Here is a 26,589-nt window from a genome sequence, read left to right as displayed (position 1 = left end):
AGAGAGAGACAGTCATTCATCAAGTTAACATTCAGCGGTCTACGTTAACACCGCACTGTGGAGAGAGAGAGAGAGACAGCCACCCATCAAGTTAACATTCAGGGGTCCACAGCAGACAGAGAGAATGACCGGCACCAACAGTCAGTCACTCATCAAGTTCAACACTGGTTCCAATGGTTCAGTGGGTTAGAGCACGGTGCTGGTGTACCCTTCCCATTCTTTCTCAACACCAAGGAAACCAAACATGTGGGTTTATACTAGATACAGTATATGTCAATGTCAAACACAGTTCTGGTACAGACCACAAAACAGTCACATCAGGTTACAATACACCTAGTGAAGCATGTATGTACTGTGTGTGTCTGAGCAGACAACAGTATCGTACCTCTCAGCGATGCTGCGGTGTGCCCGGGACACAGAGGTCTCGATGTCGATGGGGTGGTAGCGAAGCCCCCTGAGCTCCAACGTCTCATCCAGCTGGCCCACCACAAACAGAGCGTCATGACGATCTGAAGGGAAGGCAGGCAGATGGATCAGGAGTGAAAATAGATTTGTCATCAACACAGACCGCTTAGAAACCCAACATCCAATGGTGCTGCTTTTATCTCAATATCAAATCCTTTCTGGGTAACAATTAAGTACCTTCATGTGATTGCTTTCAATTAAAATGATTAAACAAAAATAGCTTCATAGTAAAGAGCAATTTTGCTAAGACTGTCTGGGAGTGGTCTGAGTGGGGAGGGGAAAACTGAAAACTAGCTGTTATTGGCAGACAGGATTGGAACTCTTTCTTATTGGTCTATTAACCAATTTACCGCCTAGTGATGTCACCAGGCAGGCCAAAGCTCCATCCCACCAAACCAGGCAATATTTTCAAACAGCTCTTACACTAAAAGGGTATTATCATAATTATCACAGTATTATTTCAACCTCATCCATTGCACCTATCTGGTGTATGTGACAATAAAATACATTTACAAAAAACACAGAAAAATAAAACTTTTTGACTGCACTGGGTCTTTAAAAAAATCAGGTTGGTTTTAAAGCAAATCAAAATGTATTTGTCACATGCACCAAATACAACAGGTGTGGACCTTACAGTGAAATGCTTACTTACAAGCCCTTAACCAACAATGCAGTTAAGAAAATACCACAAAAAACTAATAAATAAATAGCAGCAGTAAAATAACAATAGCGAGGCTATATACAGGGGGTACCGGTGTCGAGGTAATATGTAAATGTAGGTAGAGTTATTAAAATGACTATGCATAGATAATAACAGAGTAGCAGCAGCGTATAAGGGGGGCAATGCAAATAGTCTGGGTAGCCATTTGATTAGAATTTCATCAGTCTTATGGCTTGGGGGTAGATGCCTCTTGGACCTAGACTTGGCACTCTGGTAATGCTTGCCGTGCGGTAGCAGAGAGAACAGTCTACGACTAGGGTGGCTGGAGTCCTTGACAATGTTTAGTGCCTTCCTCTGACACCGCCTGATATAGAGGTCCTGGATGTCAGGAAGCTTGGCCTCGGTGATGCACTGGGCCGTACGCACTACCCTCTGTAGTGCCTTGCGGTCGGAGGCCGAGCAGTTGCCATACCAGGCAGTGATGCAATCCGTCAGGATGCTCTCGATGGTGCAGCTGTTAAACCTTTTGAGGATCTGAGGACCCATGACAAATCTTTCCAGTCTCCTGAAGGGGAATAGGTTTTGTTGTGCCCTCTTCACGACTGTCTTAGTGTGCTTGGACCATGTTAGTTTGTTGGTGATGTGGACGCCAAGGAACTTGAAGCTCTCAAGCTGCTCCACTACAGCCCCGTCGATGAGAATGGGGGTGTGCTCGGTCCTCCTTTTCTTGTTGTCCACAATCATCTCCTTTGTTTTGATCACGTTGAGGGAGAAGTTGTTGACCTTGCACCACATGGCCAGGTCTCCGACCTCCTCCTTATAGGCGGTCTCATCGTTGACCAGGCCTACCACTGTTGTCATCGGCAAACTTAATGATGGTGTTGGAGTCGTGCCAGGCCGTGCAGTCATGAGTGAACAGGGAGCACAGGAGGAGACTGAGCACGCACCCGAGGGGCCCCCGTGTTGAGGATCAGCGTGGCGGATGTGTTGTTACCTACCCTTACCATCTGGGAGCGGCCCGTCAGGAAGTCCAGGATCCAGTTGCAGAGGGAGGTGTTTAGTCCCAGGGAACTTAGCTTAGTGATGAGCTTTGAGGGCACTATGGTGTTGAACGCTGAGCTGTAGTCAATGAATAGCAATTCTCACATCGATGTTCCTTTAGTCCCGGTGTGAAAAGGCAGTGTGAAGTGCAATAGAGATTGCATCATCTGTGGATCTGTTGGGGTGGTCTGCAAATTGGAGTGGGTCTAGGGTTTCTGGGATGATGGTGTTGATGTGAGCCATGACCAGCCTTTCAAAGCATTTCATGGCTACAGATGTGAGTGTTATGGGTCAGTAGTAATTTAGGCAGGTTACCTTAGTGTTCTTGGGCACAGGGACTATGGTGGTCTGCTTGAAACATTTTGGTATTACAGACTCAGACAGGGAGAGGCTGAAAATGTCAGTGAAGACACTTGCCAGTTGGTCAGCGCATGCTCGGAGTACACATCCTGGTAATCCGACTGGCACTGTGGCCTTGTGAATGTTGACCTGTTTAAAGGTCTTACTCACAACGGCTGCGGAAAGCGTGATCACAGTCGTTCGGAACAGCTGATGCTCTCATGCATGTTTCAGTGTTACTTGCTGGGAAGGGAGCATAGAAGTTATTTAGCTCATCTGGTAGGTTTGCGTCACTGGGCAGCTCGTGGCTGTGCTTGCCTTTGTAGTCTGTAATAGTTTGCAAGCCCTGCCACATCCGACGAGCGTCATAGCCGGTGTAGTACAATTCGATTTTAGTCCTGTATTGACGCTTTGCCTGTTTGATGGTTCGTCAGAGGGCATAGCGGGATTTCTTATAATCTTCCGGGTTAGAGTCCCACTCCTTGAAAGCGGCAGCTCTACACTTTAGCTCAGTGCGACTGTTGCCTGTAATCCATGGCTTTTGGTTGGGTTATGTACGTACAGTCATTGGGGACGACGTCATCGATGCACTTATTGATGAAGCCAGTGACTGATGTGGTGTACTCCTCAATGCCATCGGAAAGAATCTCGGAACATATTCCAGTCTGTGATAGCAAAACAGTCCTGTAGTTTAGCATAGACCAATCTACCATCTTTCACCTGCAACAATTATATTTGGTGAGATGATCCTAAAACAGAATGAACATGCCTTGTACGACTAAGAACAAGTCTTCAGATTGGTTTGGTATAGCAACTAGTGGGGGTGAGAATGACCACACCCCAAGAAAGATATGACTTGGGAGAGTCCATAACATGCTAAATGCTAGGATGGTTACATTAGAAGGGTCTCTAACCTCCGGTGGACCCCAGTAGCTCTGTCCTCTTGACAAAGCCCAGGTATCCCGTCCTGGCCCACAGGGTGTGGGGCTCCCCGAAGCTCAGCCGCGTGTTGAAGTGGTCCGCCTGCAAGCTCTCCTCTCCGTAGATGGTGTAGTAGCCACTGGAACTGTGGGGACTCTGAACCCAGATCTAAACAGAGAGTGAGAGTGTGTTATCATCCTCTACATCAGGGATAGGAAACAGATGGCCCTCCTTTTGAAGGCCCTCTGATCAATTCCACACAAAAAAACACACATACATACATATACACTGCTCAAAAAAATAAAGGGAGCACTTAAACAACACAATGTAACTCCAAGTCAATCACACTTCTGTGAAATCAAACTGTCCACTTAGGAAGCAACACTGATTGACAATAAATTTCACATGCTGTTGTGCAAATGGAATAGACAAAAGGTGGAAATTATAGGGTGGTATGAGTTTCTTTCATCACATTCCCAGTGGGTCAGAAGTTTACATACACTCAATTAGTATTTGGTAGCATTGCCTTTAAATTGTTTAACTTGGGTCAAACGTTTCGGTTAGCCTTCCACAAGATTCCCACAATAAGTTGGGTGAATTTTGGCCCATTCCTCCTGACAGAGCTGGTGTAACTGAGGTTTGTAGGCCTCCTTGCTCGCACACACTTTTTCAGTTCTGCCCACACATTTTCTATAGGATTGAGGTCAGGGCTTTGTGATAGCCACTCCAATACCTTTACATTGTTGCCCTTAAGCCATTTTGCCACAACTTTGGAAGTATGCTTGGGGTCTTTGTCCATTTGGAAGACCCATTTGTGACCAAGCTTTAACTTCCTGACTGATGTATTGAGATGTTGCTTCAATATATCCACATAATTTCTCTGCCTCATGATGCCATCTATTTTGTGAAGTGCACCAGTCCCTCCTGCAGCAAAGCATCCCCACAACATGATGCTGCCACGCCCGTGCTTTACGGTTAGGATGGTTTTCTTCGGCTTGCGAGCCTCCCCCTTTTTCCTCCAAACATAACGATGGTCATTATGGCCAAACAGTTCTATTTTTGTTTCATCAGACCAAAGGACATTTCTCCAAAAAGTACCATCTTTGTCCCCATGTGCAGTTGCAAACCATAGTCTGGCTTTTTTACGGCGGTTTTGGAGCAGTGGCTTCTTCCTTGCTGAGCGGCCTTTCAGGTTATGTCGATATAGGACTCGTTTTACTGTGGATATAGATACGTTTGTAACTGCTTCCTCCAGCATCTTCACAAGGTCCTTTGCTGTTGTTCTGGAACTGATTTGCAATTTTTGCACCAGAGTACGTTCATCTCTAGGAAACAGAATGCATCTCCTTCCTGAGCGGTATGACGGCTGTGTGGTCCCATGGTGTTTATACTTACGTACTATTGTTTGTACAGATGAACGTGGCACCTTCAGGCATTTGGAAATTGCTCCCAAGGATGAACCAGACTTGTGGAGGTCTACATTTATTTTTCTTCTGATGTCTTGGCTGATTTCTTTTGATGTCAAGCAAAGAGGCACTGAGTTTGAAGGTAGGCCTTGAAATGCATCCACAGGTACACCTCCAATTGACTCAAATTATGTAAATTAGCCTATCAGAAGCTTCTAAAGCCATGACATAATTTTCTGGAATTTTCCAAGCTGTTTAAAGGCACAGTCAACTTAGTGTATGTAAACTTCTGACCCACTGGAATTGTGATACAGTGAATGATAAGTGAAATAATCTGTCTGTAAACAATTGTTGGAAAAATGACTTGTGTCGTGCACAAAGTAGATGTCCTAACTGACTTGCCAAAACTATAGTTTGTTTACAAGAAATTTGTGGAGTGGTTGAAAAATGAGTTTTAATGACTTCAACCTAAGTGTATGTAAACTTCCGACTTCAACTGTATATATATTTACTTGTAAAAAATAATGAAACCAGAACCCTTAGTCGGGTCTCAACTTACTGTTGAGAGTTAGAATAGTAGAATACACCAGGTGCAATTTCAACATGTGGTTGTGCATCAGCAGTTTTTCTCTTATGTCAGTGACTATCAATTAGCCCAAGTCCACAAAAGAAAAATTGTTTAGCGGCTAGCTATCTAAACTTAGTAATCATGATCGAATTACCGGCCGGGGGGCACCCTTTGACTTAGTTAGTCTCATATTAAAAACTGCAAACATTCTTCTCAGCCCCATGGCAAAATAAGTAAAATTGCAGGAAATTAGATATAAAATTGCAAAATCTTCTGTCTGCCACATGGAAATATTTGCAGAACTGCAACAAACTTGCTTTAAAACTGCAACATTTTATCTACACCCCATGGCAAAATGCATATAATTGCACGAAATTAACAAAATAAATGTAACATTTCTCTCCCCTGTCAAGAGGTCTGCTATTTTCAATATTATGTCTATCTCTGATTAGCTACCCAGGAAAGGGCTGAAAATAGCCCATATTAATATATGTAGCCTAAGAAATAAGGTCATGAAATCAATAACTTGCTAACATCAGATAACATTCATATATTAGCCATTTCTGAGACTCACTTAGATAATTCATTTGATGATACAGCAGTAGCAATACAAGGATATAACATTTATAGAAGAGACAGGAATGCTTATGGGGGAGGAGATGCTGTGTATATACACTGCTCAAAAAAATAAAGGGAACACTTAAACAACACAATGTAACTCCAAGTCAATCACACTTCTGTGAAATCAAACTGTCCACTTAGGAAGCAACACTGATTGACAATAAATTTCACATGCTGTTGTGCAAATGGAATAGACAACAGGTGGAAATTATAGGCAATTAGCAAGACACCCCCAAAAAAGGAGTGATTCTGCAGGTGGTGATCACAGACCACTTCTCAGTTTCTATGCTTCCTGGCTGATGTTTTGGTCACTTTTGAATGCTGGCGGTGCTCTCACTCTAGTGGTAGCATGAGACGGAGTCTACAACCCACACAAGTGGCTCAGGTAGTGCAGTTCATCCAGGATGGCACATCAATGCGAGCTGTGGCAAAAAGGTTTGCTGTGTCTGTCAGCGTAGTGTCCAGAGCATGGAGGCGCTACCAGGAGACAGGCCAGTACATCAGGAGACGTGGAGGAGGCCGTAGGAGGGCAACAACCCAGCAGCAGGACCGCTACCTCCGCCTTTGTGCAAGGAGGTGCACTGCCAGCGCCCTGCAAAATAACCTCCAGCAGGCCACAAATGTGCACCACCCAAAGGACATCCATCCAGCCAAATTGACACAACTGTGGGAAGCATTGGAGTCAACATGAGCCAGCATCCCTGTGGAACGCTTTCAACACCTTGTAGAGTCCATGCGTCGACAAATGGAGGCTGTTCTGAGGGCAAATGTGTGTGTGTATGTGTGTGTGTGTGGGGGGGGGGGTGCAACTCATGGTTAGGAAGGTGTTCCCAATGTTTAGTATACTCAGTATATATAGTAACCAGGGGCTCCGAGCCCAGATCTGAAGAAGGGAGGTAAGATGGAAAACTAAGTGATAGTGAAAGAGAAAGATAAATATATTGACTAGGTCATAGTAGAGCAAGGTGATGGGGTTAAATTATTGTAGGAGAAGGAGAAGAAACTCTGAAGTCTTTGCTACAATACTCTCACAGCAAACCCCTTTCAACTTGACCATATACCCCCACCACCTGTTCCTCTGTGGTGTCTGCATACTCACCTCTCCTAGATGTGAGTCCCCCAACGGACCCCTGGTCTCTGGGTTCACGATGATCACCCTCACCCCTGGAAGAATCTGCAGACAGGGAGATCAGGTTCAGTAAACAACCCCACGGACGCAAGAGGAAGTTTCATTGGAGAAGCAAGAAGTCAAAACACGTCCACACAGAGGCGTCCACACAGGTTCGGTTTGCTCCCTGCAGAACTCTGCTCGGTGAAGCGACCGTCTGTGCTCTCATACTCCCTAAAGACTCTCATACTCCCTAAAGAAAAAAGCAGCAACATCACTGTTGTTTATCCCTTTTCAGTCACCACGGCAACAACATAGCCAGAAACACTTCCTCAAAGTAGTCAGAATTAATCAAAGATAAATCACAAAATCTGACGTTTTTGCAGAGGTCCTAGTCACACAATTGTACATCTAACTGAGATGTTTGACTTCAGATACCAAACTTCACTTTGCCTCAAGAAAAGAAATGTGTGTGCACGAACAGCCAAGGAAATAAAAAAACTGATGAACACCAAAACGTCACAAAATGTAATCATAATATATGCGCAAACGGTTTAGACTGGGAAGCATACGGTAAAGCTTTAGTCATCTCAGTGCCATGTACTTACAGTGCCTGACTCCATGAGGGGAAGACTCTGTGGGGCTCCTCGCTCCACCAACCTCACCCTGGAAGACACAGACAGACGGACTCCATTCTCTGCAGTGTATTATACATGACCATGTGACCTGACCAGGAAAACCCTGGGTAAAACCTTAGTGATGTCCGCTAGCTATCCTCACCTGTCATGGCGGAGGGACTTCATGTCTACATAGACGGTGGAGGGATCTGGTCCAGCTGTACCCTGGCAGAGAAACAGAAAGGGAACTTTGTGATCTAAAAAGTCCAAATGAGTCACCATCATTGTTGTTTAGATCCAGCTGTGTGTGCGTATGCATGCATGCATATTTTTTGTGGCTCCCTGCATTTGTATGTGTGTGTGCGCTGGGGCCCACCTGCAAGCAGATGGCTATGTTGACCCTGGATCCAAACGCTGTGCTGACAGCGCGGGGGGAGAGGCCCAGGTCTTTAAACAGCTTGGAGAAGGACTGGGTCAGTGCCAGCCGGGGACGCTCCTCTGCTATCACCACACAGCTCCTCACACACGACAGGTTCACACCCCGCGCCTGCAGACACACAGGTTAATAATACACACAGGGTGGAGACTCCTAGACAGTACACTTACCACCAGCCTCTTCTGGTGTGTGTACAGGATACAGTTGACAGATTTTAGATTCTGGAACCAACACATATCTAGCCATTGGTTAGACTGTGTGTGTGTGTGTGTGTGTGTTCCTCACCTTGAGTGCGTCAGTCTGCGTTCCCAGGCCCTTGGTGCAGAGCTCCATGACAGAGTAGGAACAGAAGGTGTCTCTGACCTTGTACTGGCTCAGGGTGCTCAGCCACAGAGGTAAGGACAGCTCCAACTCCATAGGAGGGATCAGGATGGACTGGTGACCCGAGTACACACTACACACAATATTGGAACTTTCTCTAGTCATTACACAACGTAAAAAGCTGCTGTCACTATTCTGCTCAATAGAGATCAGCCGCAGTGTCAACAACACTAGATCATAGGGCGACATAGAAGCGGCATAAGGATTATACAAAATGTAGGTGAAATCATGGCAGCCCAGCCATGTCTCTTACCTGGAGATGCACCACTGTACGAAGCCCAGGCCGCAGTAGGGGTCCAGACAGATGGCTATTTGGCGTGAGGAGTAGAGCTCACACTGTAGCTTGATGGAGCGACACAGAGTACTGACCGCCGAGTGGGACATCTGACACACACACACCACAGACAGACAAAGAGACAGAGAGAAACCAGAGAGAGAGAAAGAGACCGAGAGAAACCAGAGACAAGAGAGAGAGAAAAAAAGATGCCTTTTAATATGCAAAAGAATGGCTGTGTGATCATTTCTCCTGAGATGGACTTAGTATCTAGGTGTGTACATGCTACAGTAGTGTCCTTACCTTGACCCCGGTCAGCATGCCTGTGGTGGACACGCTGAAATCCAGGTAGGCCAGCATCTCTGCTGTGGGGGGCTTGTAGAGCTGGGGGGGCCGCCTCCTGGGGAGGTCGTCTAGAAAGGACACACAGAGAAGGTAAACAGAGTCCATCAGTTATAAGGAACATCTCCAATGTATTCATTACACATGAAAATGACACCCTACGTGGTTCTGGTCCCTGTATAGTGTACACTACCCTACGTGGTTCTGGTCCCTGTATAATGTACACTACCCTATGTTGTTCTGGTCCCTGTATAGTGTACACTACCCTACGTGGATCTGGTCCCTGTATAGTGTACACTACACTATGTGGTTCTGGTCCTAAGTAGTCCACGATCATGTGAAAATAGCGTGTCTTGGGAGTCCTTTGGGATTTGCCACAGTACCTGTGTCTATGATAGTGGGCCAGGTCTTGACGTTGACGCTGGCAGCAGCCTCTCTGGACCGGAGGATCCTCATAAGGGGCTGGGTGGTTAGGATACAGGCAGCTTTACTCACCTGCAACACACACACAGGAATTTGAATCCCCCCCCCCCCCCGGGATCATTTCAGCAGTTACTAAAGTTTTCATAGTACAAATACACGTTTGTATATATTGAGGCATAACATCTTTCATTAAGCGGTTCTGTGAAAACGTCTTGGTGGCTGTAGTTGACTCACGTCGATGATCATGCGGACGGTGGGCAGGGTAGCAGCCAGGTTCTGAGGGTGAGGGGGGCGCACTGTTACAGGGATCAACCCCGCATACAGACAGCCATAGAAGGCAGCTATCAGATCAATGCCTGGTGTGGGAGGGAGGGAGGGAGGGAGGGAGGGAGGGAGGGAGGGAGGGAGGGAGGGAGGGAGGGAGGGAGGGAGGGAGGGAGGGAGGGAGGGAGGGAGGGAGGGAGGGAGGGAGAGAAATAAAGGGGACTGTAAACAAGAGCATTTAACGGACTATTCTAAGGCAGAGATTATATATGTGAGGATGGACAGTATCCGCAGCCTCGTGTGAAGTGTGTGTGTAGGTCATTCAACCCACCAGGGGGGTATAACAGCACTACGTTGTCCCCAGTGTTGAGGCCTCCTCTCTCCATCAGGGCTGAGGTTATCTTCTCTGCTCTCTTGTGCAGCTGAACACACGTGGCTGTGCACACTGCTGCCCCCTGGAGGACAGAGGTGGTAAGAGACACTGTACAGGTGCAACAGGAAAGCCTAGCAAGTGTGACCAACCAGGGTTCGAACCTGGGTCCTCTGCACAGCACAATACTGTATTAGCCCACTCAGCTAAAGCCTAGGCCGGCGGCATTAGCTAGGGGAGCCAACGCAACTTCCACAATCATATGTTAAAACGTATAAGAGCATAAGAAATGTGAGTAAAAATGGGAACATCTCAAGAGGTGTGACCATCCAACCTTAGCGTTGAGCAGCACATACAGGACGTGGTCAGGGTCACTCTGGGCTCTCCACTGTAGTGCTTCAGACAGAAACTGGTGCTGAAAGAGAGGAGAGTGTGGGTCAGGACTCTGAACTGCTGCTGAAAGAGGGAGCCACCAATAAGGGGAGAAGAGAACCAAAGACTAGTGGACAGAAACAGGATGGTTGTGGAGGGAGTACAATAGCAGGCTTTAAGCACAGTAAAAACACACACACGTATAGTGAGGTTCTGTGTGCTTCGCTGTGTGACTGCACAGCCCATTCCCTCATTCAACAGATGCACACCATTGATCTGCTCACGGTTACAGGGGTGCACACCATTGATCTGCTCACGGCTACAGTGATGCACACCATTGATCTGCTCACGGTTACAGGGGTGCACACCATTGATCTGCTCACGGTTACAGGGGTGCACACCATTGATCTGCTCACGGTTACAGGGGTGCACACCATTGATCTGCTCACGGTTACAGGGGTGCACACCATTGATCTGCTCACGGTTACAGGGGTGCACACCATTGATCTGCTCACGGTTACAGGGGTGCACACCATTGATCTGCTCACGGTTACAGGGGTGCACACCATTGATCTGCTCACGGTTACAGGGGTGCACACCATTGATCTGCTCACGGTTACAGGGGTGCACACCATTGATCTGCTCACGGTTACAGGGGTGCACACCATTGATCTGCTCACGGTTACAGGGGTGCACACCATTGATCTGCTCACGGTTACAGGGGTGCACACCATTGATCTGCTCACGGTTACAGGGGTGCACACCATTGATCTGCTCACGGTTACAGGGGTGCACACCATTGATCTGCTCACGGTTACAGTGATGCACACCATGGATCTGCTCACGGTTACAGTGATGCAGGCATAATACACAGTCACTGTCAAGCAGCACATCTGACAGAAGCAGCCTTACTGGGGCAGGTATGTCTGCTAAACTCTTACCATCATGGTGGGCCACATACACAGCTACATCGCCAGAGAGAAAGTAGAGACAGAACAAAGCTTCTGTTATACGTTTATCATTAGGACTACGGTAAATAAGATGAGACAGAACAAAGCTTCTGTTATACGTTTGTCATTAGGACTACAGTAAATAAGATGAGACAGAACAAAGCTTCTGTTATACGTTTGTCATTAGGACTACGGTAAATAAGATGAGACAGAACAAAGCTTCTGTTATACGTTTATCATTAGGACTACGGTAAATAAGATGAGACAAAACAAAGCTTCTGTTATACGTTTGTCATTAGGACTACGGTAAATAAGATGAGACAGAACAAAGCTTCTGTTATACGTTTATCATTAGGACTACGGTAAATAAGATGAGACAGAACAAAGCTTCTGTTATACGTTTGTCATTAGGACTACGGTAAATAAGATGAGACAGAACAAAGCTTCTGTTATACGTTTGTCATTAGGACTACGGTAAATAAGATGGTGATTGTTGGTAAAAGCAGCTGTGCTCCATTCCTGGTGTTGGTGAGTATTGAAGACAGACTGTATTACTGGTACTGTAGTGTGTGTTTTCACACCGTAGGGCCGACACCTTGCTGGCTCAGCCCAGTACAGCGTGGCTCAGTGGGGTCTTACCTTCCTGACCAGACCCTCTTCCTCCACCACGCCCAGCTCTCTGCCTGCAGCCTGGGCCATCCTGTTTCCTGCTACCAGGTTACCAACCATGATGGAGGCCGGGCCCACTCCAACTATAGTACGGAGAGGAGAGGAGGGTTAGAGGTACACACCTACTACAGTGTCAAGTGTCACTGTGTCAGAGATATAGACAGTCATTATAGCCACACACACCAATACCTGGTTGTTTCTGCCGTGGTTTGGGCAGGTTGGTGACACAGGTGTGTGGACAGAGGAGGATGTTACAGGGGTGCAGGTTCCCCTCTAGGAAGTTCTGTTTGGTCTCAGAGATGTGGATCCCTCCCAGTGGTGTCTTGGGTAACGTGTTGGCCGGGACCAGGGCTAGGCAGTACAGACCCACCTGGTGGATACTGTCTATAGCCTATGGTAGACAGAACACACGTCATAGGGCCTACTGTTAAATCGGTGGTGTAAAGTACTTAAGTAAAAATACTTTAAAGTACTACTTAAGTTGTTTTTGGGACTCTCTGCTTTGACAACTGTTACTTCAATACATTCCTAAAGAAAATAATGTACTTTTTACTCCATACATTTTCCCAGAAACCCAAAAGTAGTCATTACATTTTGACAGGAAAATGGTCCAATTCACACACTTATCAAGAGAACATCCCTGGTCATCCCCACTGCCTCTGATCTGGTGGACTCACTAAACACAAATGCTTTGTTTGTAAATGGTGTCTGAGTGTTGGAGTGTGCCCCTGGCTATCTGTCTTTTTTGCTTAATATAAAGGAATTTGAAATGGTTTATACTTGTACTTTGATACTTAAGTATATTTTAGCATTACATTTACTTTAGATACTTTAGTACATTTAAAACCAAATACTTTTACTGAAGTAGTATTTTACTGGGTGACTTTCACTTTTACTTGAGTCATTTTCTATTAAGGTATCTTTACTTTTACTCAAGTATGACAATTGAGTACTTTTCCCACCACTGCTGTTAATGTACTGTTACCTAGATGTACTTATACTACTAACTTAAAGCTGCAATATGTAACTTTTTGGGCGACCCAACCAAATTCACATAGAAATGCGAGTTATAGATCTGTCATTCTCATTGAAAGCAAGTCTAAGAAGCGGTAGATCTGTTATGTGCGCTATTTCTATGCTTCTGTTTTAAAGTTTCGTTTTGGAGTTGTTGTTTTTTAGTTCAAAAAGCTGAAAATACAATATTTTTGGTAATAGAACATATATTTCACATCTGTTTATATGGTACAGTGATTATCTACACTATACTAGCTTGTTTCGCCACAAACTGAAATTAGGCAAACTATTAGAGTTTCAGCAACCAGGAAATGGCGGAGCGATTTCTGCATATTGCACTTTTAACGTGCACACTGATAGATAACTAGAAAGAATCACATGGAGATTGATTACAAAGGTGTGGGGTGAGTTGGACAAGTGAAGATAAATGATAAATAGATGGAATGATAGATTATATCTGTAGTAGATATGAGACAATATGTATCTTCAGTACTGAGATAGATATATTTATAGAGGAGAGAGCACACATGCACACACATAAAACATGTACCTGTAGTACTCTGCTCATCCACTGGAAGCTGTCCTCTTCACTGGCGTCTGGTCTTTGTTCTGCTACAATCACTATCCTCTCATCATAGAACACGGTTACAGAAAACACGGCGATCCTACACCGGGGAGAGAGCCAGTCAGCAATAACAACCTACTCTCACACCAGAGACCACCGTCACAGAGCACACAGTGATCCTCCTCCGGGAGAGGGAGTGACAAGACAGCACGGCACATTCTCACACCTTAACACCTCAGCAAAACAACACAGCAGAATGACTGGGGCACTCACCTGTTTTGACAGGCTCCACAGCCAAAGCACTCTCACACCTCAGCAAAACACACCAGACGGACTGCGCTCCTGACACACTCACCTCCCCCTGTAGACAGTTTTGACAGGCTCCACGGCCAGGGCTGTGGCCACCAAGTCATCAGCATTGTGTCGTCTACCACTGACCGTCAGGAGCCCCTCGTTCTTCCCCACTACAAACACCAGACTTCCCTGTGGAGTTAGGGAGGGAAATAGCAGAAGGTGCCAAAGCAATGTCACAATTTATTTTCATTCTCTAGACATCAACAGACACAGAGACGCCAAAACTCTATTCTACATTGACATGTTTTGTTGATATAAAGTAGTTGTGCATAGCTATAGACTGAATAGGTTAGGTAGGGTCTGAAATGACTGTCTATCTTACCGGCCCTACGAAGCCCAGCAGGCCAGTCCTAGTGAAGGGGATGTCTCCTATCGGAGCTCCAGCCTGGTTCACAGGAATCACCTGCAGAGACAGAGGGACACACTTTCAGTTATGGAGGTTACTGCATAATATATTACATAATGATCATCCTTTCAACCAATCGCAACAACACGTTTAACTGTCAACACAACTCCTCAAGTCAGGTTAGAGAGACCAGTGTTGCAAAGGGAGGGTATATTACTGGAAACCTTCTAAGTTTACCAGTAATATACCAGAATTAACTGGCCAGGTGTCTAATTATCTCTGGTCCTCTCGTCAAATATTAAATAATTAAATAAGATTCTGAACAAAAATAGAAACACAACATGTGAAGAGTTGGTCCCATGTTTCATGAGCTGAAATAAAAGATCCCAGAAATGCTCCATACGCACAAAACGTTTATTGCTCTCAAATTTTGTGCACAAATTTGTTTACATCCCTGTTAGTGAACATTTCCCCTTTGCCAGGACAATATCAAGAAGCTGAATTAACAGCATGATCATTACACAGGTGCATATTGTGCAGGAAAAAAAGGTGCAGTTTTGTCACACAATGCCACAGATGTTTCAAGTTGAGGGAGCGTGCAATCTGCATGCCGACTGCAGGAATGTCCACCAGAACTGTTGCCAGATAATTGAATGCTAATTTCTCTACCATAAGCCACTTCCAAAATTGTTTTAGAGAATTTGGCAGTACGTCCAACCGTCCTCACAATCGCAGACCACGTGTATGGCGTTGTGTGGGCGAGCGGTTTGCTGATGTCAACGTTGTGAACAGAGTGCCCCATGGTGGCGATGGGGTTATGGTATGGGCAGGCATAAGCAACTGACAACTAACACAATTGCATTTTATCGATGGCAAATTGAATGCACAGAGATACCGTGACGAGATCCTGAGGCCCATTGTCGTGCCATTCATCCACCGCCATCACCTCATGTTTCAGCATGATAATGCACGGCCCCATGTCAAAGGATCTGTACCCAATTTCTGAAAACTGAAAACGTCCCAGCTCTTCCATGGCCTGCATACTCAGACATGTCACCCATTGAGCATGTTTGGGATGCTCTGGATTTACATGTACGACAGCGTGTTCCAGTTCCTGCCAATATCCAGCAACTTTGCATAACCATTGAAGAGGAGTTGGACAACATTCCACAGGCCACAATCAACAGCCTGATTAACTCAATGAGAAGGAGATGTGTCATGCTGCATGAGGCAAATGGTGATCACATCAGATACTGACTATATTTTCTGATCCACGCCCCTACCTTATTTTTTAAAGGTATCTGTGACCAACGGATGCATATCAGTATTCCCAGTCATGTGAAATCTATAGATTAGGGCCTAATTTATTTCAATTGACTTATATTAATTGTAACTCAGTCAAATCTTAGAAATTGTTGCATGTTGCGTTTATATTTTTGTTCAGTATAGAATGACAAAGCTGTAAAACATTACCCTAAATATAAAACATCAACTTAGTGAATACCATGGTGTTTAATTTGAGGGTTTCAACATGAAATATCCTTTATATATATATATTTTTTTTTACACACTTTAGTTTACTATGTCAATATATATTTGTTCTCAATGTTTTGGCGTCAATTTGTAATTAGGCTATTTTCTCTTGAACCACATGGTGTATCCACTAGAAACTCATGGACAATATGGACATGGATAAATCAAATAAATGAATACTATAATAGGAATATAAGCATTATTCCAGTATTAATTACCAAAGGTACCATAGATTCAGGTAACTTCTGTAAATTAAATGGCTGCTTGGCAACCCTAATTAGTAATAGGTAACCATGACCACCATGACCATAGGTAACCATGACCACTGAATAATACAGTTGGGGTAGAGCTTTTAGAATTGTAATGCTCTGACAGAGGAGTCATGTTGTTAGGTTGATGGCTACATCGCAGTGTCAGTAGCACTACACTGAACAGAAACTTGATGAGCGGGTTCAGTAAACAGTCCTCACCTCAAAGGTGTTCTTGGTGACTCCAGGTAGACCGTAGTACATGGTTCCTCCAGCCCTGGAGTTCAACACTATCTCTCCGATCTCGTCGGTCTTACAGAGCTGTGGAGGCCCGTCTGGCTTCACGATACACATCAGAGCTGAAACACAAGACACTATGCCATTAGGGCTAAAAACACACATACTGTACATTAGAAACCAACTCCCAAAAGCATCTTTGGGTCCATGAAAAGTGCCGTATAAAAATCAGCAGTTGGGGGGGGGGGGGGGGGGGGGGGGACTACTAAGATACATAGAATTGTTTTAAGAAGGTCAACCCAAGGATAAGGATAATTTTTGCTATTTGATTTTGAAGACCGCTAGAAGTATATAAAAAAATATATAAATATATATTTCATGAACATTTTTATTTGGCCTTAATGCTATTTTCCCAAACAAAACACATTGAATAACAGATTCACGACATGGAACATCAGATAGCCCCCCCCCCCCCCCCAAAATTCTAAAAGAAGTTTGTTCTGAAGTGTCAATCCTATATCTGAGAGATATAAGATCAGGAAACATGAATTTTTTTTAATATGCATTTAACCCCTTATTTTTGTCACTAAACAGTCTCCATATGCTGTATACCGGGGGACATCAGACGAGTCTTGTGAGGCCTGTGGACGTCCTGCAGCCAAACAACCGACAGTGTTTTGAGAGTCTCACCTTTGCACAGATGAGTCATATTAGTGTGTAGCCCAAACCGTTTGGACGCTATAGACAGAAGTTGGCAGATCGGCTGTACCGACTTCAGACGAGCCCCAAGACGCCTGTTGGGGTCGTAGAGCAAAACGGAGAAGACCGTCGTGTTCGTGAGAGTCTTATCTGTCCATTTGTTGGACAAACCGTTCGATTTTGTGAGACGATCAATTTTCGAGATGTCTCTTGGTCTGACAAACACCGCTCTAGCTCGGGCACAAGTGTCACATAGGCGGATGCAGTGGAATGACATCTCAAGCTTAAACGGATGGATTTGTTTGGGGATTTTGTTATTATGCTAATTAGATGTATGTAGGGGGAGTGGACATCGACCTTAAGGGGTTTTAAAGCAATGATTAAAACGCTGAGCCAAGTAGAATTAACACGAGGGAAGTGACATTGACAAGACACAGTCAAGTCAGTCAGCGAGGAACAGAAAACAGAAAGAGTGAGGTGTGTTATAGTGAAGTGTGGTGTTGTGGTGTGGTGTGGTATAGACTGGTGTGGTATGTTGGTGTGGTGTGGTATAGAGTGGTGTGTTACAGAGTGGTGTGGTATGTTGGTGTGTTATAGAGTTGTGTGGTATGTTGGTGTGGTGTGGTATAGACTGGTGTGGTATGTTGGTGTGGTGTGGTATAGACTGGTGTGGTATGTTGGTGTGGTGTGGTATAGAGTGGTGTGTTACAGAGTGGTGTGGTATGTTGGTGTGTTATAGAGTTGTGTGGTATGTTGGTGTGGTGTGGTATAGAGTGGTGTGTTACAGAGTGGTGTGGTATGTTGGTGTGTTATAGAGTTGTGTGGTGTGGTATAGAGTGGTGTGGTATAGAGTGGTGTGGTATAGAGTGGTGTGGTATAGAGTGGTGTGGTATAGAGTGGTGTGGTATAGAGTGGTGTGGTATAGAGTGGTGTGGTATGTTGGTGTGGTGTGGTATGTTGGTGTGGTATAGAGTGGTGTGGTATAGAGTGGTGTGGTATAGAGTGGTGTGGTATAGAGTGGTGTGGTGTGGTATAGACTGGTGTGGTATGTTGGTGTGGTGTGGTATAGAGTGGTGTGTTACAGAGTGGTGTGGTATGTTGGTGTGTTATAGAGTTGTGTGGTATGTTGGTGTGGTGTGGTATAGAGTGGTGTGGTATAGAGTGGTGTGGTATAGAGTGGTGTGGTATAGAGTGGTGTGGTATAGAGTGGTGTGGTATAGAGTGGTGTGGTATAGAGTGGTGTGGTATAGAGTGGTGTGGTATAGAGTGGTGTGGTATAGAGTGGTGTGGTATAGAGTGGTGTGTTATAGAGTGGTGTGTTATAGAGTGGTGTGGTATAGAGTGGTGTGTTATAGAGTGGTGTGGTATAGAGTGGTGTGGTATAGAGTGGTGTGGTATAGAGTGGTGTGGTATAGAGTGGTGTGGTATAGAGTGGTGTGGTATAGAGTGGTGTGGTATAGAGTGGTGTGGTATAGAGTGGTGTGGTATAGAGTGGTGTGGTATGTTGGTGTGGTATAGAGTGGTGTGGTATGTTGGTGTGGTATAGAGTGGTGTGGTATGTTGGTGTGGTATAGAGTGGTGTGGTATGTTGGTGTGGTATAGAGTGGTGTGGTATGTTGGTGTGGTATAGAGTGGTGTGGTATGTTGGTGTGGTATAGAGTGGTGTGGTATAGAGTGGTGTGGTGTGGTATAGAGTGGTGTGGTATAGAGTGGTGTGGTATGTTGGTGTGGTGTGTTACAGAGTGGTGTGGTGTGGTATAGAGTGGTGTGGTGTGTTGGTGTGGTATAGAGTGGTGTGGTGTGTTACAGAGTGGTGTGGTGTGGTATAGAGTGGTGTGGTATGTTGGTGTGGTATAGAGTGGTGTGGTGTGGTATAGTGTGGTGTGGTATAGAGTGGTGTGGTATGTTGGTGTGGTGTGTTAGAGTGGTGTGGTATAGAGTGGTGTGGTATAGAGTGGTGTGGTGTGGTATAGAGTGGTGTGGTATAGAGCGGTGTGGTATGTTGGTGTGGTGTGTTACAGAGTGGTGTGGTGTGGTATAGAGTGGTGTGGTGTGGTGTGGTGTGGTATAGAGTGGTATAGAGTGGTGTGGTGTGTTGGTGTGGTGTGTTATAGAGTGGTGTGGTATAGAGTGGTGTGGTGTGGTATAGAGTGGTGTGGTATGTTGGTGTGGTGTGTTATAGAGTGGTGTGGTATAGAGTGGTGTGGTGTGTTATAGAGTGGTGTGGTGTGTTATAGAGTGGTGTGGTACGTTGGTGCAGTGTGCTATAGAGTGGTGTGTTGTAGAATGGTGTGTTATAGTGAGGTGGGGTGTGTCATAGTGAGGTGTGTCATAGTGAGGTGGGGTGTGTCATAGTGAGGTGGGGTGTGTCATAGTGAGGTGGGGTGTGTCATAGTGGGGTGTGTCATAGTGGGGTGTGGTGTGTTGTAGAGTGGTGTGTTGTAGAGTGGTGTGTTGTAGAGTGGTGTGTTGTAGAGTGGTGTGTTGTAGAGTGGTGTGTTGTAGAGTGGTGTGTTGTAGAGTGGTGTGTTGTAGAGTGGTGTGTTGTAGAGTGGTGTGTTGTAGAGTGGTGTGTTGTAGAGTGGTGTGTTGTAGAGTGGTGTGTTGTAGAGTGGTGTGTTGTAGAGTGGTGTGTTGTAGAGTGGTGTGGTGTAGAGTGGTGTGGTGTAGAGTGGTGTGGTGTAGAGTGGTGTGGTGTAGAGTGGTGTGGTGTAGAGTGGTGTGGTGTAGAGTGGTGTGGTGTAGAGTGGTGTGGTGTAGAGTGGTGTGGTGTAGAGTGGTGTGTTGTAGAGTGGTGTGTTGTAGAGTGGTGTGGTGTAGAGTGGTGTGGTGTAGAGTGGTGTGGTGTAGAGTGGTGTGGTGTAGAGTGGTGTGGTGTAGAGTGGTGTGGTGTAGAGTGGTGTGGTGTAGAGTGGTGTGTTGTAGAGTGGTGTGTTGTAGAGTGGTGTGTTGTAGAGTGGTGTGTTGTAGAGTGGTGTGTTGTAGAGTGGTGTGTTGTAGAGTGGTGTGTTGTAGAGTGGTGTGTTGTAGAGTGGTGTGTTGTAGAGTGGTGTGTTGTAGAGTGGTGTGTTGTAGAGTGGTGTGTTGTAGAGTGGTGTGTTGTAGAGTGGTGTGTTGTAGAGTGGTGTGTTGTAGAGTGGTGTGTTGTAGAGTGGTGTGTTGTAGAGTGGTGTGTTGTAGAGTGGTGTGTTGTAGAGTGGTGTGTTGTAGAGTGGTGTGTTGTAGAGTGGTGTGTTGTAGAGTGGTGTGTTGTAGAGTGGTGTGTTGTAGAGTGGTGTGTTGTAGAGTGGTGTGTTGTAGAGTGGTGTGTTGTAGAGTGGTGTGTTATAGAGTGGTGTGTTATAGAGTGGTGTAATGTGTTATATTGTAGTTTAGTGAGTGGCGTACCTCCAGGCATCACATGGCCTACATCCTGTACAGTGAGGGCAGAGTTCTTGTCCTCTGTGTTGACCCTGATGACCCCATGACTCAGCCCGCCCATGGAGAGAATGGCCCTGGCAGGGAGGGCTGTACCACGAGCACCAGGCCTGGAGGGGGAGTATCAGAAAGATCTCAGTGTATTGTGTAAGAGAGAGAGAAAGAATCAGAGAAAGAGCGAGAAAGAGGTAGACAGATATGTACGATGTTTACCTGCGTATAGCCACAGTGAGAGCTTCAGGAGAGGAGGCACAGGGACAGATGACCTCCGGCTTTAACCCGTGAGACTGGAACACATTGAGGAAGGCGTCGCACGACGACACGGACCCTGAAGGACAGCAAAAATACAGAAGAATGTGTCAGCGATGTGCTTCCCTGTTAAGAATCAAAGCGATTATATGAATCCAATAGACCGGATCAGATGTTTCTCTTGGAAGTTGCGTGCACTGCATCTAAAAATACATATCACGGTGTACCAATAGAGGTAGGGCACTGATGAAGACTATGCAAGGTCAATATAAGACAAATAATAGTTTGGGGAATAGATAAAGCAATCATGAGTCACGTCTGCTACGTATACGTGACTCACAGGACAGGTTGATGTGTCTCTGGTCTGTGTGTGTGTGTGTGTGTGTGTGTGCGTGTGTGAATGACTCACAGGGGTTGGCTCCATCAGCTACTATGAGCATGCGTATGGAGGACAGGTTGGTGTCTCTCTGGTCCGTGTGTGTGTGTGTGTGTGTGTGTGTGTGTGTGTGTGTGTGTGTGTGTGTGTGTGTGTGGTGTGTGGTGTGTGGGTGTGTGGGTGTGTGTGTGTGTGTGTGTGAGAATGACTCACAGGGGTTGGCTCCATCAGCTACTATGAGCATGCGTATGGAGGACAGGTTGGTGTCTCTCTGGTCCCTGTGAGCCATCATGGCCCAGTGGAGGTCACGACACTTCACCACGGCTACACGTGCTGCAGGGGAGAAACAAGAGGGACAGCTCAGGCTCACATCTCATCGCCTCAACACATAGTGCTAATTCTAATCGCTAATAATATGGGTCATGTTCATTAGGCACGAAACTGAGAAGAAAAAGTCAAACAGGGAGGTAATATCATGTTCCTTTGGACAACGTCTTAAAACGTTTTTCTACAATGTTTCCTAATGAACACGACCCAGGCTACCTTAATCCATAGCATGCAGTTAAGGATGCTAATGCGTGCTAGTTTCTATGCAGTTTTCAATATAAAAGCTATAGCTAACTGTAGCCTTACCTTTGTGTATGTGGACTCTTTGCACCCAGGACATGGGACAGGCCTTCATGACAGCGTAGGGTACAGTGATGGTGTGGATCCTGTTCATCACACTGGTTAGCACCCCGTGCCACAAGCCCATGTCCTTCTTACAGTCAAGGACATTGACCAACGTTTCTCCTGAGAGAGGACACAAACATTTGAAATACTTGGATTTAAATGCACATCACAGTCAGAAAGGAGTCAAACATTTCAAAAGGTTACAGATACATAGACACTTTAAGGATACCAACAGTACATTCTCCATATAGCGAGGTTACTACAGGACATGTAACAACAGCTTTATATCACATGATAAGTCTACAATATAGCTGATTTAACTGTGGACAGGTAAAACACTGTGTTCCAGGAACAGTCTGGTTGCCTCTGTGGATTCCCCTCATGGGATCTAATGTTCTCTGAGACAGAGAGAGGCTAAAGTGCCCTTTGTCTAAAAGCTGATCTGAGTGAGTATATGTATGTATATATATATAAATATATATGAGAGAGAGAGCGCAAGAGAAAGGCTATAGGAGGACGGGCTCAATGGTGTGTGTTAATCATGCACTTACCTTCACAGTAGTTGCAGGCCTGTGTCAGGGCTTGACAGTGTGTCAACAAGGCTATCTTAGACACGGCTACTCCCATCACCGTCCCCTCTTTACTGGCCTTGTACTGGGAGAGCAGAACACAATCAGAGTTAAATAAATAAATAAAATCACAAAATAATCAGCGATACTAGGGCTGTCCCCGACTAAAAACAAATCTTGGTCGACTAAAAGTCGTCTGCTCTTTCGACCAATTGATCAAATCAAATGTATTTATAAAGCCCTTCTTACGTCAGCTGATGTCTCAAAGTGCTGTACAGAAACCCAGCCTAAAACCCCAAACAGCAAGCAATGCAGGTGTAGAAGCACGGTGGCTAGGAAAAACTCCCTAGAAAGGCCAAAACCTAGGAAGAAACCTAGAGAGGAACCAGGCTATGAGGGGTGGCCAGTCCTCTTCTGGCTGTGCCGGGTGGAGATTATAACAGAACTATGCCAAGATGTTCAAATGTTCATAAATGACCAGCATAGTCAAATAATAATAATCACAGTAGTTGTCAATTGGTTGTCATTTTTATACGTATTTTTCCTTATATAGACACATCCTATGTGTTTTAATCAAATATATTCACTGAGCTTGTCTGTCATAGTTGAAGTGTACCTATGATGAAAATAACAGGCCTCTCTCATCTTTTTAAGTGGGAGAACTTGCACAATTGGTGGCTGACTAAATACTTTTTGCCCCACTGTATGTGGATGATTGTTAAAGCCAGGCACATTTAACAGTTAGGTTATTGATTATAGACCTAATTAAGTTGGTATTTTCTCTCTCCTGACTTTTCTTAGACAATAAGACAAGGGCTGTTTTCTCGTCTCCTAACTCAGCTGCTGCCTCCGCCGCATTGTTCAACACCAATATGCTGGTTAACTTTGCTATTATGCACATAGCAACATGGTCTAGGAAACGGCGCCAATTCAAAAGCGCACTGATGCATTTCAAAACCGGGGACACCTGACAGCGACCACTATCCAACACAGGAGAAAGAGCATTTGTTATAAAATAATATTTTAATTTGTGTTTTCACCATTGTTCTTACATAATATAACCAAACGCAATTTCAGTAGCACGTCAGACTGATGGACTGTGCCCTCCCAACGGGCCTCCACAATGCATCAGTCCACTCAAACAGGAGTCTTGTACACCATGATTACGGTGGTTCCTCCTTTAAAAAGTTGCGTCATACTGCAGCACTACTTGTGAGCTGCCGCAGCATACTGTGGCACGTCGTTTCATTCTGACTGCAAGTTATTGCTAGTTTGACCACCAGAGGGCATCTTTGAGAATCATTTGATAGTATTCCGTTTTGGAATTACCAAAGAATTTAAAACCTTCTTTGTAATAACATAGTAAATGGGATTCATTTTTAGAAATTTGTATTAATTTGATTAAATATTATGGTGATTCTATTCAGAGAAAAACTTTTTTTTTTTTTTTAACTCAGGGTTTCCGTTAGGATGGAATGGAAAATATGGCGCTGTACAACGTGAAGGTCAGGAGTAGACTACAGGATTGAAAGTTTTATTTATATCACCTCCCCGTCTGATATCTTAACTTTCTCTATGCCACAAAATCTAAAAAAAGGTAGAAATGTCATGTTTTAGGTCATTAAAATGTACTGAGACTGGATAATCCCTGTCGTTTCTCCTAATTGAACTTTTATGTTGACTGATTCTCTGTTTGAAAGAACGAGAGATTTTACCTACATAGCACAGCCCACATGAACATTTAATAATGTAGATAGTATGGGTGGTGGAGCACATAATAATGTCATTTATTTGGAACTGTTTCCCTGTATGTAAGTGGCAGAAATATTCATACTTCATCATATTGTTGCACTGTGCACAACCTCTGCATTTATAGCTACCATTTGGAAGAGGGCGTAAAAGAGCCTGGCTGAGTCTTTTGTGGCTGGCAGTTGGCATGAACCAATTCATTGCGTAAATTGCAACTTCCCCTATATACAATAAGTGGTGGATTCTTAAATTCAGCAGGCAAAGCTGGGACCGATGATAAAACATGCCAGTGTTTCATGACCGCATCTCCCACATTTTGCGAGTTCAAAGTATATGTAGTTGTGACCATTACAGAGTGTTCTTTAGCGTGGTTTCTTTGTAGCAGTTAATCTCGTGTTCCCCTTTCCACGTTAAAGATTCCAATTGATAAAGTATTTTTAGCCACAAATCATCCAAAACCCCAATTAATACATTTGGGCACAGTCGATAGCGTGCTGGACTTCGGTCTAGAATGTTGAGGGTTCGAATCCTGCTTCCTGCTTGTTTCATTACATTATTATGCCAGTCTCAGAGCAAATAGCCTGTCATGTTTACAGTCTGTTGCATAGTTACAATGTGTAATCATTGATGTCCCAGGAGCAGGAGTGGTAAACACTGTTGAAGTGTAAAATGATTGAGTTTGATTCCTGGTATAAGATATGGCTGAAAAAACACTTGCTAAATAGTGATTTTCGTAAATGTACTTTATGACCAAAAAATATGGACAATCGTTTGTCTCTACATTAACTAACATACTCCTCTCAATTGTACATTTTTTGCTTGACTTGTTATAACTACTTATATTTTCCTCCCTGTCAGCCATCTTTTGCTGAAGTCACCAGAGAAAAATGTGTCATTGGAACCACTCGATATGATTGGTCATATAAAAACCTTGGGACCCAAATGCATAATGAGTGCTCTAACTCCCCCTTGTGGTGGTCTGGAGCAATGAAGCCGTGACGCTGGGTACCTCTAAGTCCCGCGGTGTAAGCTCGCAACTTTTAAAGGAGGAACCACTGTAGATGTCTGTTTTTTGTTATTGCTGCTGCTGCTGCTGCTCGACTAAAGAAATCTCGGTGGACCTACAGCCAGTCGACTAAATGGGGTCAGTGCTAAGCGATACACAAGTAAAAAAAAAAAACATACATACACAAAACGACAAACTAGCATTTATTTTCTTCATAAAATACACACATAATGTTCAGGACATGTCTCACCTCGATATAAGCTGTGTCTGTGTTGGCAGTGGGGATGTGGGGCTGCCAGTCTTTAGATGGCTTGGTCAGGTACTTGGTGTCTGTCACAACCCACTTCATACGGGGCCAACCTGGGAGGCAGAAAAACACCATCAGCATAATGTATACACAGGCCAATACTAGTCAGTTTGATGACCGGACAAATATCCAAATGTTGTAGCTATTAAAAGGTGCTATTAGGAACATTAGTGGGCATACGTCTGTCTACCCACCCACATGACGACGTCTGTCTACCCACCCACATGACGACGTCTGTCTACCCACCCACATGACGACGGGCGTCTACCCACCCACATGACGACGGGCGTCTACCCACCCACATGACGACGGGCGTCTACCCACCCACATGACGACGGGCGTCTACCCACCCACATGACGACGGGCGTCTACCCACCCACATGACGACGGGCGTCTACCCACCCACATGACGACGGGCGTCTACCCACCCACATGACGACGGGCGTCTACCCACCCACATGACGACGTCTGTCTACCCACCCACATGACGACGGGCGTCTACCCACCCACATGACGACGGGCGTCTACCCACCCACATGACGACGGGCGTCTACCCACCCACATGACGACGGGCGTCTACCCACCCACATGACGACGGGCGTCTACCCACCCACATGACGACGGGCGTCTACCCACCCACATGACGACGGGCGTCTACCCACCCACATGACGACGGGCGTCTACACACCCACATGACGACGGGCGTCTACCCACCCACATGACGACGGGCGTCTACCCACCCACATGACGACGTCTGTCTACCCACCCACATGACGACGTCTGTCTACCCACCCACATGACGACGTCTGTCTACCCACCCACATGACGACGGGCGTCTACCCACCCACATGACGACGGGCGTCTACCCACCCACATGACGACGGGCGTCTACCCACCCACATGACGACGGGCGTCTACCCACCCACATGACGACGGGCGTCTACCCACCCACATGACGACGTCTGTCTACCCACCCACATGACGACGTCTGTCTACCCACCCACATGACGACGTCTGTCT

General features: G+C 45.4%; 1 protein-coding gene across 1 annotated transcript in view; it reads right to left on the bottom strand.

Annotated features, from left to right (window-relative positions):
* LOC129829619 (disco-interacting protein 2 homolog B-A-like) overlaps positions 1–26,589 on the bottom strand; it is a 151,651-nt gene that overhangs the window by 3,885 nt on the left and 121,177 nt on the right. Inside the window, exons 12-36 of the mRNA XM_055891417.1 lie at positions 25,513–25,622; positions 22,490–22,592; positions 21,900–22,058; positions 21,480–21,599; positions 20,855–20,969; positions 20,612–20,751; positions 16,511–16,647; positions 14,484–14,564; positions 14,163–14,290; positions 13,793–13,907; positions 12,418–12,619; positions 12,199–12,311; positions 10,572–10,652; positions 10,199–10,322; positions 9,838–9,959; positions 9,564–9,675; positions 9,142–9,251; positions 8,818–8,948; positions 8,469–8,637; positions 8,124–8,294; positions 7,911–7,972; positions 7,739–7,796; positions 7,122–7,196; positions 3,421–3,595; positions 386–509 (exon numbers count right to left, since the gene is read on the bottom strand). Of these exons, the coding sequence (XP_055747392.1) occupies positions 386–509; positions 3,421–3,595; positions 7,122–7,196; positions 7,739–7,796; positions 7,911–7,972; positions 8,124–8,294; positions 8,469–8,637; positions 8,818–8,948; positions 9,142–9,251; positions 9,564–9,675; positions 9,838–9,959; positions 10,199–10,322; positions 10,572–10,652; positions 12,199–12,311; positions 12,418–12,619; positions 13,793–13,907; positions 14,163–14,290; positions 14,484–14,564; positions 16,511–16,647; positions 20,612–20,751; positions 20,855–20,969; positions 21,480–21,599; positions 21,900–22,058; positions 22,490–22,592; positions 25,513–25,622 (3,037 nt within the window). The remainder of the gene's footprint in view (positions 1–385; positions 510–3,420; positions 3,596–7,121; positions 7,197–7,738; positions 7,797–7,910; positions 7,973–8,123; positions 8,295–8,468; positions 8,638–8,817; positions 8,949–9,141; positions 9,252–9,563; positions 9,676–9,837; positions 9,960–10,198; positions 10,323–10,571; positions 10,653–12,198; positions 12,312–12,417; positions 12,620–13,792; positions 13,908–14,162; positions 14,291–14,483; positions 14,565–16,510; positions 16,648–20,611; positions 20,752–20,854; positions 20,970–21,479; positions 21,600–21,899; positions 22,059–22,489; positions 22,593–25,512; positions 25,623–26,589) is intronic.

The sequence above is a fragment of the Salvelinus fontinalis genome, chromosome 31, assembly GCF_029448725.1.
Source record: "Salvelinus fontinalis isolate EN_2023a chromosome 31, ASM2944872v1, whole genome shotgun sequence".
NCBI lineage: Eukaryota > Metazoa > Chordata > Actinopteri > Salmoniformes > Salmonidae > Salvelinus > Salvelinus fontinalis.
The sequence above is the reverse complement of the archived record's forward strand: the minus strand, read 5'-3'. Positions and strand labels throughout refer to the sequence as shown.